This window comes from Eurosta solidaginis, chromosome X (genome assembly GCF_040869045.1).
Source record: "Eurosta solidaginis isolate ZX-2024a chromosome X, ASM4086904v1, whole genome shotgun sequence".
NCBI lineage: Eukaryota > Metazoa > Arthropoda > Insecta > Diptera > Tephritidae > Eurosta > Eurosta solidaginis.
Genome location: NC_090324.1, coordinates 10183154 through 10203280, shown reverse-complemented (window position 1 = coordinate 10203280; position 20127 = coordinate 10183154). Strand labels below are relative to the sequence as shown.

At 37.6% G+C, this 20127-nt stretch overlaps 1 protein-coding gene across 9 annotated transcripts in view; it reads left to right on the top strand.

Moving 5' to 3' along the window:
• Wnk (Wnk kinase) overlaps nt 1-20127 on the top strand; it is a 1618425-nt gene that overhangs the window by 458984 nt on the left and 1139314 nt on the right. For 7 of the 9 annotated variants that reach the window (XM_067757833.1, XM_067757832.1, XM_067757831.1 and 4 more), the window contains one exon: nt 5880-6188. The exons of the other annotated variants lie outside the window; for them this stretch is intronic. In XM_067757833.1, coding sequence (XP_067613934.1) covers nt 6028-6188 — 161 coding nt within the window. In that variant the 5' untranslated portion in view covers nt 5880-6027. The remainder of the gene's footprint in view (nt 1-5879; nt 6189-20127) is intronic. 9 annotated transcript variants of the gene reach the window in all.

Sequence of the window (20127 nt, the reverse complement as noted above, 5' to 3'; positions counted from 1 at the left end):
AGACAGTTAGAGTGAAAATATCAGCTCAGAATAGAGGAGCGCCAGATTTGCGTACCACTAGAAATTCGGCAATCGGAGTTAGACAACGTCATCGCAGTTAGGTGTGAGCTAGGGTGATCGGTATTCGGTAAGAATAGCAACAATGAAGATACTTCGCAGAGGTTTATGCACGTTTGCGATTGCGATAATAGCAGCCGTTTGGAGAAGCTGCTTCAGTCATACTTTTCCTTAGAGTCGGTAGGAATTCAAGCAGTTGAACCCCTCATCTCAAAGGAAGACGAACGCTCTCTTCGAATTATGGAGTCTACAACAAGATATCGTCCTAACGAAAGAAGATGGGAGACGGGTCTTTTGTGGAAGTCCGACAACGTAAAGCTACCCGACTCCTTTCAAATGGCAAGCCGAAGGCTGCAGTGTTTAGAGGCAAAGATGACACGCGATCCTGGTTTGAAACAGTTTCTTATGACTACCATCGCAGAGTACGAGCGCAAAGGGTATGTGAAAAAACTTGGTAAGCATGATTCATGCCAGAGTGATAAATCGTGGTTTATTCCAATTTTTACTGTTGCTAACGTTAATAAAAACAAAACTCGTCTGGTGTGGGATGCGGCAGCGGCTGTTAATAATATGTCCCTAAATTCCTTTCTTATGAAAGGCCCAGATCTCACCAAGTCTCTTGTAGGCATACTAATCCGATTTAGGGAAAGGCCAATCGCCTTATGTGGCGATATTCGCGAAATGTATCATAAAGTATTAGTGAATAAAGACGACCAAGCTGCGCAGAAATTTTTATGGCGTGAGGGAGACAAATCGAGAGATCCCGATATATATATCATGCAAGTAATGACGTTCGGAGCCTCATGTTCGCCTTCATCAGCCAATTACGTAAAAAACAAAAACGCTGAGCGATTCCAGGATCAGCAACCTTCCGCGGTAGATGCGATAATCGAAAACACCTTCGTAGATGACTGGCTTCAAAGTGCAAATACAGAGGAAGAGATGATAGAACTGGCTTCAGTTGAACGTGGTATCCACGCTGACGGTGGTTTCGATATGAGGAGCTGAAAATCGAACTCGACAGCCGTGTTGGGTGCCTTAAGCGGACATTTTCATTAAGAGGACAAACATATCGAAAACCCAAGTACCTATCAAGAGAAAATTTTGGGAATGTGGTGGTCTCCGGTCGACGACGTGTTCACGTTCTCTGATATATTTTCGAGAGAAGTTTATGGTGTGGATAAATATCCAACTAAACGTGAGATACTTCGGTTAATAATGAGAAGGGGTCAACCCTTAGGACTTTTGGGATTCTATCTTATTTATGCGAAGGTACTAATGCAAGAGATATGGCGATCAGGTGTCATGTGGGACGAGTGCATTAAGGCTTAGCAAGAGGAAAAGTGGAAGACCTGGTTAAGCCGCCTAGGATCTATAACAAATGTGCGTGTTCCTCGCTGTTGTTCCTTAGTTAACTCCGCCGAGAGGGTCGAGCTGCACGTTTTTGTGGATGCCAGTATGGACGCTTACGCAGCGGTCGCATATTTGCGCGCAGAAAGAAAGAACGTATTTGTTTGCAGTCTGGTGGCTTCGAAAACCCGCGTGGCGCCTTTGAAGCCCATTTCATATCCCAGATTGGAATTAATGGCTGCGATTCTTGGGTTACGATTAGCAAAATTTTTAGCAAAGGAGCTTTCGGTTTCCCTTGAACGCAGGATTTTTTGGTCTGACTCGAAAAATGTATTATACTGGATCCGATCCGATGCAAGAAAATTTGAGCAGTTCGTGGCTGTAAGGGTAGGCGAAATATTGGAAGACTCGTTAGAGTATGAATGGAGGTGGATTCCCACATCAGAAAACGTGGCCGACGAAGGTACCAAGTGGTCGAGGGAACCGGTGTTAGACTCGGACGCCCAATGGTTTAAGGGCCCTCATTTTTTAACCCTTCCTGAAACTGAATGGCCGAAGGGAAATCTAGTCTGTGAGTCAGAACCTCTGTTTCATATGGAGTTAATACGAAAAACGACGTCACCTCTTAAGATCATTAGCCCCGAATCTGATATATTCTGTAGATGGGAGAGGCTAAGAAACGCGCAAGGCTATGTAATACGCTTCCTCAACAAAATTGCGTTGAAGATATTGCAGTCTTCCAAAATGTTTAATTTGTTGAGTAAGCTAGACGTCGAAGGATACGAATGTGTTATTATTGTCAAGAGGAAATTTATTACGAAGAGATCTCATGTCTTATTGCAGGTGGAAATATATATCCGAAAAGTAGCATAGACAAATGCTCTCCCTTCTTGGACGAATATAGAATCTTGAGAGTACAAGGAAGGTCGACGCAATAGAAGGAGTTAGTTACTCGGTAAAGCGCCCTACGATTCTGCCCCGTCATCACCAGGTGACACGTCTCATAGCAGACTTTTATCATCGTAAGTTTCACCATCACCATAACGAAATCGTGGTGAACGAAATGCGGCAAAGGTATTGGATACAAGGCTTAAGGGCATTAATAAAGGACACCGTGAAAACCTGCCAAGTGTGCCGCAATAATCGCGCGACCCCACATCCACCAGAAATGGGAGCTTTACCGTTAGACAAGCTTCGGGCCTTTACTCGTCCTTTCACAAATACGGGCGTCGACTACTTTGGTCCAATTGAAGTTATAGTTGGACGACGACGAGAGAAACGCTGGGGTGTCCTTTTCACTTGCTTAACAGTACGCGCCGTCCATATCGAGTTGGTGTCATCTCTTTCAACTGACTGCTTCTTGCTTGTGCTGAAACAGTTTGTTTCTCGTCGTGGGGTGCCAGCGTGCATTTGGTCAGATAATGGTACGAATTTTCGTGGAGCCAACCGCGTACTGGAAAGCGAAATTAAAAAACTGTCAGCCGATAAACTCAAAGACCGCCACCCGAACATCAAATGGAAATTTATACCGCCCGCAGCACCACATATGGGAGGCTGTTGGGGGAGAATGGTACGCTCTGTTAAATCTGTACTTATGGACATATTACCTCCGGCTAATCTACGGGAAGATATACTTAGAGCGACTTTGGCAGAGGTGGAGTTCATTTTAAACTCTAGACCACTTACATACGTTCCGCTTGATGCACCAGAGGCAGATGCGATTACGCCTAACCATTTTCTGCTGGGTAGTTCAAACGGGGAAAGAAAATTCTGCTTTGATGATACTGATAATGCGACACTGAATAAAAACCTACGAATCTCTGGACAAGTGGCTGAACATTTCTGGAAACTGACTGGCTGACAAGAAGGACAAAATGGTTCGACAAAACCGCTACCCCTATACGAATTGGGGATATAGTGATCGTCGTTGACGAAAACGTTAAACGAAATACTTGGAAAATAGGGATCGTTGTGGACGTCAATCAATCAACTGACGGTAAGGTACGCAGTGCTGTAATCAAAACCAGTGAAGGATTATATACCAGGCCAGTTGTTAAGCTTGCGAAGCTTGATGTGCGAAGTGAACCACGTACAGCGGAGCAGCACGAAGTTCACGGAGGGGAGTATGTTACGCCGCTTCCAGTTAAACGCCGTACGCCGAGACTGATCTGCGTTGTATTTCTGAGTTTGTCTTTGCTTACGTTCGCAAATACAATTCGCTCTCTTTGCGCTACTTAACTTCTGCTTAGCTGTGAACGTATTGCCTACGTTTACAATACATTTAATTCTTTTGCGCTGCTCTGCATTTACCTGGCTGAGCTGTTAATTGCTTTCCCTACGTTCGTGAATACAATTCGCTCTTTTTGGATTCTAACTTAATTGGAGAAGGTCGCTTCTTAGCACGAAAAAATATAAGTGTAAGAATCTTGTAAAAAATATAAATATACTTGAACTGTTAATATATTAAATAAATATAGATTTTAGCATTACTACCAGCAACTGTATACGCTGAAAATACGTTTTTTGCTTTTGATTCGCACCCTCTCCAATCGATCGGCTTACAGACTTCCGCCTGGTACAACCCCGCGTTCAAATCTGCCATAGCGCAGTCCTGAAGGCGGTGGTGGCCAGAGAGTGAGTCAATCCTACAATCGGAGTAGATGGGGGCCCCGTCGTGGAACGTGTCACCCTTCGCTTGCGGGGGCAACGGATCGCGCTTTTAAGGTTATCACGTCCGTGCCCAAGCTAAGCGATGGGGGCTCGCCGCCTTATGGCCACCCGACACTTTCCCCTCAGCCCTGGCTCCGGCTTTATACCGATCCATCAGCTAAAGTGGCTACCGCTGTGCCATCAAGGTGCACTTTGATTCATTCCTCGCAGATCTTCCTCGCAGCCACCACTGATAATTCTCCGAACAGAACATTTCCAACAACTTTCATTCAGACAGTTTTTCTTTTTTCGAATTCGTTTTAGTAGAAACAAATTTCAAAAAAAATATCTTCAAGTAATAAGCAAAAAAACACAATTTTTATAATTTTAATGTAATTTATTTAAAAAATTATTTTTTTACTTAGAATTGACTATTTTAACGTATTTTTTCAAAATAAAAGTAATGTTATGTTATTATTTTTAAAAATCTTTTTTGCTCTCCATTCGTAGTTGTTTTTCACGACTTTTTGCTGTAACAGCCATAACACCTTCACGTTTTTTTTTCTATAACACGTTTGGAAACAGATGTTAACAACTGTACATATCTTTCTGTTCCTTGTATATGAATTGGGATATTAGAATCATCTAGTGTTGGCTCATCATAATCTAAGAATTGTACCAAGTGATCGTATGGAATATTTCTTGTGAATGCCGGTTCATATAGTAAATTGTCGTCATTCAGATCAATCATATCAGTATAATCTGAAGCAATAAAATTGATATTATATTTTTTGAAAACTCTGAGTTTAGTTGGATGAAGTATTTTTTCTCGATAGTATACAATTTTTTTGATAGCTCTATCACGTATGGCTTTTCTATCATCAAATAACATTGCTAATAAAATGTTTTCTGGATGAGCGTAATATGAATTATTTTGGATTACACCATCTAAAATATTAAGTAAATTACGTGGTAGGTAGCGTGTCCAGCGAATAAACTTTGATAAAATTACACTGCCGTGCCGTATACAACAGATTTATAGTATTTTACATTGAAATACATTGGCACATAAATTCTAATAATATAAACTGCTAGTTTTAAAATTTTCCGATGGTGTATTAGTTGTTGTATATAGACGTAATACCCTGCTTGCTTTGGTTAGCCATCGATAATGTAAAACTGGTCCTGTTTTATGTTAGCTAAATCAACTGAAACAGCGCCATTTGAAATTGCTTTGGCCATTTGATATAAATATTTAACATCTGTATATAATTCGTATAAAATAATTTTAACAAATGCATACCTGAAAATTTTCACAGTCTTGAATGTCTGTGTATTTTTCCACTTGCTGCTCTTGGTCCACTCGTGACTGTTTTATCTAATGCTCTGAATAAATAAACAAATGGTAATTCATTGAAATGAAGCACACATATAAACCAGTGCCGTGGTCTATTTAAATGCTTTTCAAAAAGTCTTATAACAAAATTTTCCAGTATTAGCTGGTTCTCCATCGCTGCATATGCCAATTAATTGATCTATTGACAGTTTTTTGCTATTGAAGAATTCATTTAATTTTTTTAATTTGTGTTTTGCATTTTCGTCTTCACCCAAATTAACAAAGCCGAGTAATTCAGCATTGGGCTCTTTTAGAACAACTAAATAGGGTTCTTTTACCATATTTGTATGAAATTTATCATTAATTTGCTCTCTAGTTAATGAATAATTTTTTCTGCCATCGAAAGAAAATGCAGTTATGTTGGAATCTATGTATCGTTTACGAAGCACTTCATCTCTAACTTAAATTTTTTCTCTTGCAACTTTAGATTTATCCATTATGACAAGTTCACCACGAACATCTCGAAAATTTATGTCTTCGAAAAGGGCTGTTGCTAAATATGAAGCAACTCTATCTGAAACACCGAATCTGTCACACATCATAGCAAAATTTATAGCATCGGATCGTTGAGTATTATGTCCTCGTTTCGTTGTAACAGATGCTTCTGCAACTGCTTCATTTGCAATTTGGCTTTCCATATCTGTTCCAAGTGGTTCGTATGTTGGATCGTCACTAACTGTTGGCATTGTTGGTATTGTTGTAGGTGTTTCATCTACAATGTCATGCATATATTCAGGTATTGTGAATTTTCTATCATTATTTTGGTCCATCACAAATACTCTTAAATGGTTTGGTATCAAACCACATGACCATTCTGTTGTTCTTAACTTGCATGTACATTTTCCAATGTAAAACAATTCATTTCTTGATTGTACGAATGCTGTAAATTCCTGAACTTTTTTTCTGTGTTTAATGCTTTCGTGATATTTTTCAATTAAAACATTTAGTTTTCTTAGAATACTACCTATATCAATTAGTTGAATATTCAATTTATTCCAAATTTCAACCAATTTATTAATTACATGAGGAGTTAAATTTTTATGCGAAAACATTTTACTTTGAATTTTAGCAAGATCACTTAAAAAAAATTAAATCTTAAAATGTCACGTCTAGGTAAATTCAGATTATTTAATTCACTTGATACACCAACTGCAATAATATCGTGTTCAAGTATATGTGATAAAGTGGATTCAGATGATGTAGAAGGATTTGGTTCATCCATTTTAAATTTAAATACAAAAAGTTTTAAAGAAAAAAAGTCCATAAGAAATTGAAATGATAATATAGCAGTTAAAAGTTCATTAATTTCTCATAATTTAAGCCTGATATTTATTTATTTATTTTTATTTTATCCTTAATCAAACACACAAATAAAAAAATGTAAAGCGCGATCAACTTCGAAGAGATTTTAGCCCGAGCTTCTCTTCCAATTTGCCTCGTGCTCCTCTTGATTTTCCCTACAAATTGGCCGGACGGGACCTACATGTTTTATGCTGACTCCGAACGGCATCTGCAAGGCAGATGAGTTTTCAATGAGAGCTTTTTCATGGCAGAAATACACTCCGAGCGCTTGTAAATAGTCATCCTCCCAGCAGCTCCTTGCAGCGGGACTGCTCCATATTCTCTTGCTCCGGAAAGGTATCGAACCCAATCCGGGTCCGTCTCCTGACGCCGGTCCTGAGAAATAGTTTTGCTGCATCTGCCGGAAAATAATCTTTTTAAGACGGTCATACTCTTGTCAGTGTGTCTCGTGTAAGGAATGGTTGCATCCGACAGGTTGTTCTGGGCTAGGTCCCAAAACCAGACGCCCTGTCCACGCCCTAGGACGTCCCGTAGTCTGCGCCTTAGCAACAAATACACCGGGTACCCCAATGCTTACCCAAGGACGTCCAGGCCCAGTGCCACAACAGCAGTTGCGTCCTAGCCTTCCACAACCCAGGCGTAGTCACCCGTCACTTACTCCCAAAGTGGCGACGTCTCCCCCGATGCACTTTAGACTTCTCCAGTTAAACTGTAATGGATTAACTGGGAAGATCACGGAGATAGTCAACTTCATGAAGCGGCACAACATCCGCATTGCTGCGATTCAATAGATTAAACTCACAGCAAGATCTGCACTGCAGACCTATTCTGGGTATAATGTCCACAGAAAAGATCGCGAGATCGGAAATGGAGGCGGCCTCGCGTTTACCATACACCACTCTGTGCAATATCATATATTTGATCCGGGCATCGACCGCAGCGACAGTGTCTTAGAGCGTCAAGGCTTATCTGTCCGGTCAGGTGATGCAAACCTAGAAATCGACATTTACATTCCTCCTGCCACCTCTTGTTTCAGTGGATACCGCCCTAATATTAGCGCCTTACTCACTGGCAACAATCGGATTATCTTAGGCGATTTCAATGCCCATCACGATCTATGGCATTCAAACTTGCGGGCGGACAGTAGGGGTGAGATGTTAGCGGATTAAATAGAAGAAACGACGTTCTTCACAATAAACGGAGACGCCCCCACACGTATGGTAGGAAGCTGTCACAGTTCGCCGGATATTTCAATCGTGAGCGCAGAACTCGTAAACTGCTTCAACTGGCAGCCGATAGTAACATTGGCATCCGACCACCTGTCTATACTTATTTTATTATTACCGACTTCATCGTCACAGAAAAACGCACTTTCATTAACTTTAAAAAAGGAAAGTGGGACGAATACAAATCCTTTACAGACAACCACTTTGCTGCCCTCCCTATCCCGACTGATGCCCGCCAAGGGGAGCGTGCTTTCCGCAAGGTTATTGAATCCGCCTCGGCTCGTTTCATTCCCGCTGGTAGAATTCCCGAAATTCGGCCCCACTTCCAGGCGGAGGCCGCAAGTTTAGCGAGAGAACGTGACCTTATAAGAGAGCTCGATCCCGGCGACATACAAATAAGGGATATAAACCAACGCATCAGATTGCTTGTGGATGAACACAAGCAGGCGAAATGGGAGGAGCACCTAAGCGGTTGTAACCTCTCTGCCGGTGTAGGTAAACTTTGGTGCACCGTCAAGTCCCTATCGAATCCGTCTAGGCACAATGGCAAAGTTTCCATCGCCTTTGGCGATAAAGTGCTGTCGGATGCGAAAAAATGCGCGAGCGCTTTCTGCCGACAATATATAATGCATTCTACGGTCGACAAAGATAGACAGAGGGCCAACAGACACGCACATAAAATTCAGCGCGTCACCAATTACCATCACCGCCAAAGAGGCTGAGGATGCCAACGGTCATGCTAAATCATTCAAAGCAGTGGGCCCAGACGCCATAGCCATGCCGATGCTTAAAAGCCTAGGAAAAGATGGTTTCAAATATTTAGCACATGCCTTCAACCTGTCTCTTTCCACCTTTGTCATACCCGAGAAATGGAAAATTTCCAAGGTTGTCCCGCTACTAAAGCCTGGGAAACCAGCTAACATAGGAGAGTCGTATCGCCCGATATCTCTCCTTTCGCCAGTAGCCAATACGCTTGAAGCCATTTTGCTCCCCTACTTCAAAGCGAATTTACAGCTAGCCTGTCATCAGCATGGCTTCAGAAAACTCCATAGCACCACCACCGCGCTAAATGCCATCAACACTCAGATAAATTGCGGTTTAAATCAAAAACCCCACCATAGAACAGTACTCGTTGCGCTAGACCTATCAAAAGCTTTTGATACGGTCAACCATGGCACGTTACTGCAAGACCTGGAAGGGTCTACCCTTCCACCATGTCTTAAAAGGTGGACCGCAAATTATCTGGGAGGTCGGCAAGTATCGGTGTAATTTAGAAACGAAACATGAAAACCAAGAATAATTAAGCAAGGGGTGCCACAGGGTGGTGTCCTATCCCCACTTTTGTTTAATTTCTACATATCTAAGCTACCTTCGCCACCAGAAGGAGTTACTATCGTTTCTTACGCCGATGACTGCACAATAATGGCCACAGACCCAGGCCCACAGATCGATGAGCTTTGCAACAGAATAAACGGCTACCTCCCTGATCTCTCCAGTTTTTTCGCCTCGCGAAACCTGGCATTATCACCGACTAAATCCTCCGCGACCTTATTTACAACATGGACGTCCCAAATGTCGACCATTTTGAACTTCCACGTCGATGGCACTACGCTACCGACTGTCCTACACCCCAAAATCTTGGGTGTGACGTTTGATCAGGCGTTGGACCTTTATGCCAGGAATTGCCCGGTGAATCCAGTACTCAAAGCACAGTACCCAAAACTTGCGAAGGAGGAACGCATATTCCCCGGGGAAACGCGAGTCACTCTAGCTCAACTTCGTTCTGGATACTGTAACAGGTTAAACTCTTACCTATACAGAATTAACCCCGACATACAAAATGTATGCCCCGCTTGCAATGTATCCCCACAAGACACCAACCATCTCTTTAACTGTAATGTGGAACCAACGCCTCTAGCACCCCTTTCATTATAGTCCACACCTGTTGAAACAGCAAGTTTCCTTGGACTCCCGTTAGAGGATATTGATGACAATTTGTGATAGGTCACAGATGTTAGGTGGGCGAAGCACTGCTACAACAACAACGAAAAAAATGATGAAAATCCTCTTACCTGAACAGTCGGTTGTATGGGATTTTTATTATAAATATGTCCGATCTTGACGATTTTTTCAGACAATCATCTATGCCCAATACGTAAAATAAATAAAATAAAAGAAATGGGAAAGAAATGGCGAAATCTTATTGAACAATCGATTGTATGGGAGGTTATGCTATAGTGGTCCGATCCGGTCGATTCCAACAAATATCAAATCCCCCATTAAAATATGACTGCTTACCAAATTTCATCAAGATATCTCAAAAATTGAGGGACTAGTTTGCGTTCAAACAAACGGACAGACGGACGTACGGACGGACGGACAGACGGACATGGCTAAATAAACTTAGCTCGTCCCCTGATCATTTTGGCATACTTATTGGTGGGTCTAACGGAAACATATACATAAAAAATGATTTGGACTCTTGAAAATGAAAAAAATCGATTTCGACCAAAACAAGTCCCAAAAACCAAAAAAAAATTTAATGCCAACGTTTTTATCACTTAATTTTAAGTGGGACAAATTCGTTTTCATCGGTAACACTTTTGCACGTTTCTGAAGAAACCCTTAAAAAAAATGGCGAAAAAATAAATTTTTTCACCAAAATACTTCAAAACCCAAAAAATATTTTTTTAGCGGACAATTTTGAGTCGGACATGAAAATTTTAAAATCAAATGATGCTGAGCAGAGCTCACAGAGTATATTAATTTTGTTCGCACAACGGTAATCCGTAACGGCATAAACTAATCGAGATAGATATAGACTTCTATATATCAAAATGATCTGGGCGAAAAAAGAAATTCATTTAGCCTTATCCGTCCGTTTGTCCGTAAACACGATAACTTGAGTAAGTTTTGCGGTATCTTGATGAAATTTGGTATGTAGTTTCCTGGGTAATCATCTCAGATCGCTATTTAAAATGAACGAAATCGGCATATAATCACGCCCACTTTCGATATCGAAAATTTTGAAAAACCGGAAAAGTGCGATAATTCATTACCACAGACGTATAAAACGATGAAACTTGGTAGATGGATTGACCTTATGACGAAGAGTAGAATATTAGTAAAATTTTGGATAATGGGCGCGGCACCGCCCGAAGAAGGTAATTTAACAGTTTGGCAAGCTGTAATTTGGCAGTCGTTGAAGATATTATGATGAAATTTGGCAGGAACGTTACTCCTATTACTATATGTGTGCTAAATAAAAATTAGCAAAATCGGAAGACGAACACGCCCACTTAAAAAAAAAAAATTTTTAAGTAAAATTTTAAGAAAAAATTTTATATCTTTGCAGTATATAAGTAAACTAGCGGGACCCCGGTGTGCTTCGCTACACCAATAGAAATATTGGAAAAGGGATAAAATATATATATATATAGAATTTTTTTAATCTTTATTTCAATTCTTAATCCAAAACATTTGGATACACTACATTTTTCGTTTTTCCATCTGGAATATGAATGAACAAACAATTTGGAATGCATACTCTGGAAGGCAACGTAGGTATAGCTGTCCGTGCGAAAAGCACGGTTCCTCCAAATTCAATACGCATACTCGAAGCGTTTGTCCTTGCGCCTTGTTGACTGACATTGCAAATGACAGGCGCACTGGAAATTGCAAACGCTTGAATTCAAATGGCATGTCTGTTGGTATCAGTGGGATTCGCGGTATAAGCACTTTTTTACCTTTCGCTTTGCCGGTCAGTATTGTTGCTTCAATTAAATTCGCCATCAACTTGTTTACATTCAGTCTTGTTCCATTACACAATTTTGGTGCATTTAAATTCCGTAATAAAATAACTGATGAGCCGACCTTCAAATTTAGACAATGCGGTGGCATACCAGACGGTTCCAATGAATTCAAAAATTCACTGGGCAATGTTTGTCGAAAGTCACATGACAATAAAATTAAAGCACCACCAAAAAGCCTTCGGTTTCCACGTAAATCTTGCATCGTTCGATTTAATGCTTCCAATGATTTTTTGTTTGCCATTGTACACTCATCCCATAGAATGACCGCTGCTTATTGCAAAACTTTGGCCATCGCCGAATTTTTGGATATGTTACAGGTTGGAGTTTCAACCACCTGTATATTCAATGGCAATTTTAAAGCTGAATGAGCTGTTTGTCCTCCATCCAATAAAGTTGCAGCAATTCCAGAAGAAGGGAGTGCCAAAGCAATTTTCTGTTGCGATCGAATAGTTGCCAAAATCAATGAAATCACAAATGTTTTTCCGGTGCCACCAGGTGCATCCAAAAAATATAATCCACCAGTGTTATCAGAAACAGCTTGCATGATTTTGTCATATATGTATATCCTTTTGTTGATTGTTCAATTTGGTGATGTTGGTTTGAACAAATGTACGTAAATCGTCACAATCGAATTGTTGTTCACGCTGCAACACTCGATCAAATAAATCATGCATTGGACGATTTGGTGAAATCAAAGCTAACTGTCCCAATGCTTTATTGGCAATCGCGAGACACATATCTTCAATTATTATCAAAGCTTCATTGTACATTTCCAATGTAATCAGCAAATCAGGATCCATTGCTCTATGACGCATCCGAATTAAAATATCTTCAGTCATGTAATCTTTATATTTATTCCACAATTCAATTGGATTCGATGGCATGCATGTGGATATTATAATCGAAAATAGCATTCGTATTTGCTGTGGATGAGATGAAATCGATGCATCATGAAGTGTTGCGTCCCAATGAGTGTCATCTTCTAACAAATGCAAGAGCTGACATGCTTCGCGATATGTCTGACAAAAATGACCTTGAACTGTTCTTAAATCCTGAAATGATTTTGGTCCTCGAACGTTTACCAACAACATTCGCAAATAGAAACATTCAGCATAGTTGGGATGTACCGTATACATCCTGCCCAAGGCATCTGTTTGGAAAATACCCGGATGACCATCAGCTGGTGTTCCTTGTTTACGCCGATGAAATTTTTTCGATGATGCATTCCAGGTGTAATATTGCGGTATATCAACATATATCAAATTTCTGGCAAATGTGTCGATTTCACACAATTGAAAAAAAGCAGTTAAAATAGTTGCTGGTGGTTGTGCTGCTCTCTGCTGTACATTATCAGTAGTGAAATAAACTCTCCAGATGAACTGCCAAATGGGCAACAACAGGATGTCTTTCGTGCAAAGGAAACGAAAAGATAGGCCAAACTGCTTCATTACTGCTTATGTATCGCCCCAATTCATACTGAGTGATTTCATCATTTCTATTTTCACCATCTACTCTAAAAACAGCCATATCACTTCCTTAACACACATATTTACAAATATATTTGATAGACTTTACTGAGTTACAGTACTCAACATTTATGTGAGCCTGAAAAACTTTTGACAGTATCGGTGAATATGGCATTATTTTCAAATGATCGACGTCGATACAATGGATATCCGTCATTGCCTGTTATGGTATCGGAAATTAATGTTCTCGGATACCGCGTTGAACATTTCCCATCGATCATACATGGTGAATTCATATTTATTTCACCGCATGGACCGTGAAACATGTTTTTTGTTACCGCTTCAAATAATTCTGAATCGATGGTTTGATCTGGTATTTCGGCTGATATGACGCTATCAATCTCGTCCGGTGTTATTTTACGTACCAGCCATATCAATATGTGTGTGTGTGGCAAACCTCTTTTTTGCCATTCAATCGAGTACATCCAACATTGTACCTTTCCAAAAACGCTTAATTTCACAATTAAATCCATCAGTGCCTTAAATTTTTGCCGGAAAACACGTGCTGTAAAATCGTGTCGATCTGTTGGTGACTGACCGTCGAACAAATTATTTTTTATATCGTTCCACATCGGATTACACGTAAAAGTGATGAAAAGATCTGGTCGGCTGTATTTTCGAACATATCGCTCATTTGTTGCAAAGTCGTCATAACTCAAAAAACACAATATTCCAGGAGAGCCATTCAAAGATTTTAACTGCCATATGTTGCGCATATAAAGGCATATATTCATTTTTATACCACGTGCTAAATTTTTAACTGATCACGAAGATTTTTTTATACAACATAAATCATGATATTGGGTACGTTTATATATTATGAACTCAAAATTCATGTTTTTTGAGTTATGACGACGTTGCAGCAAATGAGCGATATGACATAGCATCTTGTGCATATTCGTGCATGTGGCGTGGACTACTAATATAAGAAGCTGGTAATATCGTCAGACGTCCGATATCATTTACATTTGCATCATTCGCTATTGCATCTTGTAAATGTATGTACTCTTCAGATCGCAATTTGGCTTGATTGAATCGGATGAAATTGAGACGTTCATTTTCAATTTTTGCATACATGTCTGCAATGTATTGGTGAAAAAGTTTACCACATCTAAAAATGTAATTTTGTTCTTGTGCACGAATCATCAATCGATAAGAATAATAATTCATCGCACTAACTTTCTTTTGAACATCTCGACCTGTAAAAAATATGTTCATTTGATTTTAAATTTTAGTTTTTATTTAATATCTGATTAATATAATTAGTATATTATTTACCCGGACCCCGCCATTAGCACAACACATGCCAGCCGTTTCAGCCAGAAACTTAGCTGCTTCGCAATGTGTACATATCGCACTCATTAATCCAATATATCCATGCATACTATAATAAATATGTGGATCGTAATTAAAAGCAGCACGATAATTATTTTCTAGAACACGACATCGTATTTGTCTTGGTCGTGCTGGATTTCTTTGCGACTGTGGTTCTGCAGATCTATTTCGTGCTTATCCTTCACGTCGTATTTCATTTTTTTGTGACAGGTCATCAATACTTTGCGCTCTTCTTTGAAGTAACATTCTGTTGGCACTACGCGTACGTCGACCGATATTTTGACGTCTGGCTCGAGGCATTTTCTTCAAGAGAAAGGAAAAAAAATCACTAAAACTCCATGTTCAACGCAAGAAATTTAATTTAAGAAAAGCACATGTGCAAACAAAAAATGCGCGGTCGAAAAACACCCACACGTATATGTCCAAAAGACAAAACGAAAATTCAAACCAAACAAAAATTTGATGAAAAACACAAAAAGCACGTGCGCACGATTACGTACAGTTGAAATCACTAAATGTGTTCTGTAAAATGAACGAAGAAAGAACATTTGAAAAAATAAATTTGAAGAGAAAAACATGATACATCATTGCCACAATTTTCGACTATGTTTTTGTTCAACTATACGACATACTTACAGAAGGAATTCCCAATGTATTATAAATATTGATATGAATTCAATTAAAAATGAAGAAATACTCAATTGTGAATCGAAAACTACATAAATATTGAACACACGTGTTGATTCTCCATAGTTCATAACAAAAAGACCTAATGTCAATATACACCGAAAGTACGATGTGACAGATATGTTGTGTTGTGGTGTATCTCTTTCCATTGTATCTGAAAAATTCCTATTGCCAAAATGGCAGCCATGTTCATTGTTCACACTCTTGTCTAAGAAAACTCGATCAGATGCAGATGAATCAGTACAACACATTTCTTCATTACTTTTTTTTTAATTTTTTTATTCTTAAGGCATCAGAGTAAAAAAGTTAGTAAGTGTATAGGAACAACAATTTTCGAGACGCTGGTGAATATATTCGTTGAACTCGACGGATCCATGAGTTAGGTTACCAAATAGTTGTAGCGATATTGATTCGAAAACAGGTGGGCGAATGTTTCTAATGTTGACTTGGTCCGTATTTCGAAGAAACATTGTATATGTAAATCTTATGGCTATCAGATTTGGTAGTCGTAAATTTGCAAGTCGAATGGCAACAGTCAACGATCCTGTATATTCGTTTTCCCAATAAGTGATTTCTCGTCATGAAAGAAGATTTAACACGATGCGCCGAACCGTTGTTTGTTGGGACAGTTGTGTAATGAAGTGATATTGCACATTTTCAGTAAGGAAGCGATCATTTGAAAAGAACCAGTTGAAATTTACCAAAATAATGAATCAGCGCTTCGTCGTAAAAAATGCAATGAACTCGATACTCTTGAATTCCTGTTGCCAAAATCCCAGCCAAAAACGAATTTGCCGATGCGAAATGTATGACATCTTCATCAGAATGCAGTCGGTCAGCAATTTCTAAGATTATTTCAACTGTATTCATGGTTTTTTCTGAAGCAAAGCAACGCAATTCTATTACAATGTTGTTTCTTTGACACAACAAAATCACACTTAATAAATTTAGTGGGACATTACTCACCAAATTGAAACACAGCATATACCGAATTTACTTAAATCCAGTTCATTTTTTTTCACAGTTTTTATGAAAAAAAAAAACAAATGACTTCTTGTTTTCGTTTGGTTTTCACTTGAGAAATGCCGAACGTCAAATTATAATTCTAGAAACGTCAGTTCCATTGAATAATGCAAAATGGAAATAAGCACCACTTATTCCATTTCATGAAATAACGCAAATATGCAAATAAGTGCCATCTATTGGTATGAAACCTAGCCGTAGCTTGGTGTGATATATCTCATAAACCGCTCGACCAAATTAAATCAAACTTTGCAGAAACCATCTACATGCAGCCGGTCTCAAGTTTTAAAGTAACACCAAAAATGTGCACTTATTTTTATATATATAGATTATGTTAACATTCAACTCCAATAATTATATGGTGCAACAAAATACAAAAATAAAACAAAATTTCAAAAGGGGCGTGGCTCCGCCCTTTTTCATTTAATTTGTCTAGAATACTTTTAATGCCATAAGTCGAACAAAAATTTACCAATCCTTGTGACATTTGGTAGGGGCATAGACTCTATGACGATAACTGTTTTCTGTGAAAATTGGAGAAATCGGTTGAAGCCACGCACTATGGAAAATCGTAGAAAAACTGCTGATTAAAAATGGTTGTTTTCAATGTCGCTACTGGCATGATTTTTTACTTTAATCAATAGCTTAAGGAGCAAACTAGACTCTAATATGAAATATGAAACAACTAACACGTTTGTAATATTATGTTAATGTTTACCTTAAATAAATAAATAAATGATTGCAAAATAAAACATGGTGAAAAAAAAAGTTTTTTTAAAGTTCATCGAGACTTTTTACAGTTGCCGACGTTTAGCCACGCTGTAATATTTGGGGATAATGAAAAGAACGTAATTTAGGTTGCACTGCCCATTTAGCGGCACCAGATAGAATTAACTGCCATTGAAGCGGTAGCAGATTGAATTAATCTCTTTATTCAAAAGTTGTTTTCTTTTATACAAAATTTCTATGAGCTAAAATACTTACTTACACTAATACTTACAAACTAAGTATAACACACATATACATTCAATTCAGTTGTATTGCATACACATACATTAAATTCAGTTCCCTAGGAACTGTATTCTAAGCATAAATAAAATTAGCTGTGGAATCTGCAACGCAAGCACAAATGAATCATGTTAATAATTTGTCTACAGGTAAAGGCTTGTGGCGAGCAGCTCCAAACAGTAGCATACCAAGGTTCAGGTTACCACGGTGCACGGTGTATAAAATATATGTTTGTACAAATGAATGAATGTGTCAATTGAATGTTAGGCCGTACCAAAGCGTGCCAAAATATATGTATGTACTTATGTATTAATATGTATGTAAAAGTGAATGTATTTTAAGACATTCCGAAACGGGTCGAAATATATGTTTGTACAAATGAATGAATAACTTAATGAGTGAATGCTACACCATCCGCCTTTGAAAGAGTAGACATATATTATTTTTTACACGAATTGTACACGAATTATCTATGGCTACTCAAGTTAGGCTATTGATTTTGAATCCGTTTGTGCTTACTTTGCTTGTTGGGGTTTTTTTTTTGTATGTGTCAGTATTTTATGACATTTAGCTTGATTTCCAAAGAATAGTTTCACATTTGTTTTTCTCTTTTGTTTTGTTTTATTATTGTATTTTTCTTTTGCATACAATAAAAATTTTCTTTGTGTTTATAAAATTAAAGTGCTCTTATTCTATGAGTTTAAGTCTATTTTTATGTATTACAATTTTCTTATTATTATTATTTTGATTTATGTTTTCTATGTTTCTATTTTCTACACTGTTTTTATCGAGCTTTACTACTCTAAATGGAATTATTGTCACATTATTAGTTTTATCGATTTTTCTACCTTATAGGGTAAAATTATTTTTCCTATTGTTGATATTTTCTATTCCAAAGGTTAAAATTATTTTTCCTATTCTACAGGTTATTAATTATTTTTCCTATCGGTATTTTATATTCTGCAGGGCTCTATATGTATGTCTACTATCTACCTTATGACCTCTCTAAAAGACGAGGTTTTCCTAGATGAAGCCGGTTAAACAAAGTTTCGTTATTTTTTTTTTTTCAGTTAGCCTAACTAATATTTATAGGCGAAGAAAGTCAAATTAATACTTATATTCATTACTATAATTCTATAGAAATTATTTTGATTTGCTTACTTTCTACTCCACAGGACCCTATATATATGCTATCTAATGTATGACCGACTAAATATAGGATATTTAGTTTTCCTTATCTTGACTATTTCTATTAAACAAAGCTTTTGCATTGTTATTTTATTTTATTTGAGCCTAACTAAGATTAAGAGTTAAAATAGAACGTCCGTAACTAATTGATTGGGAATTAATACTTCATAATAAATTACAATAAATTGGCACTACTCTTAAAGGCGAGCGAGAGTTTCCGAGTATATTACATAAAAATTTGAGTAACTGTAGTTGTTGCAACGTAAGGTAATTGTGTAATAGAAGTGGTTGAACCAATGGTTAAAAGAAGGTACAGTAGATGCAAATATTTTCCAATAATATTTTTATTTGATCTTATGTATATCATGCGGTTTTCTGGGTGTCCTTTCCAGATTGGATCGTCATGATATTTATGAAGAATTTCTTAAATTTTTGTCGACATTTGTCACATGCATAACTTCTGGCGTTAATGCAAATATTAGATCTTTTGAGAACTTTGGTTCCTATTAATGCAAATATTAGATCTTTTGAGAACTTTGAAACCTATCTTATTTTATTCAAATTTGTCTACTCGAGTATTATCAATTATTAACAATCAATTTGTCCCTAAGGGCAACTGTGTTTTTATTTTACAAGGCCTAGATTGCCGGCATTTTTCAGCCTGGTTAAGTATTGTCCTAAGTCAATCTTTTCCTAAATGATCTGGTTGCTTGTGTTTATTATGTAAAATTTTCTATCTTTTTGGATGAAAACGAGCGCGACATGCCTAATTGCAAATTTATTAATTTATTTATTAAGCGCTTAATTTATAATATCATTGTGACTTTTTCTTCGTTTCTACTGTTATTACTGGTGGAAAAAAAATTTTTTTCTCTTGTGGTATCTTTTGGTGCGTTGCATGTTTCCACTGACATTCAGCTATGTACTCTTTGAGGCATTAATTGTGATATAAATATCAAATTCGTTATTTTTATAATGGTTATGTGATTAGAAGAATATTAAGTACATACATTTTTAAAAGATTGCCAATCAAAACTTTTGCAAAGATGTCATGAGCATCCGAAAAGTTTACTCAAATTTTTGGTTTGCTATCGAACTTAGACAGTGCTGATAAAGCTTGTCTCAAGTAAATATTCCGTTAATTGAAGCATTTTGAGAGTTATTGTTTGGAAATGGGTTTTTAATAGTAAGGTAATAAGGTTTTTGTTTTTTAAAAAAAGGATTAAGAATAAAGGACTAATTTAGGCCTAATAAAATTATTGATTTTGTTCGTAAAAAAATTTTTCTGTTTAAAAATATTTTTTTTCCAAAATATCATGATTAAAAAAATTTTCTTACTTAACTCTCTTTGCAGAATATTGGAATTTGAAAATTTATTTCTCTACTATTTTTATTTTTATTTCATTTTCTATGCCACTTTAGGCTTCATATTTTTTTCTCTTTTTCTTCATATTCATTGTTCTGCCTATGTTCTATTAGTTAAAAAATGTTTACAAAACTTTATTTAAATGCATTTTTTTTCTTTGTTACTTAACTGTTGTTTCTTCTTCTTCTATTATTCTACTACA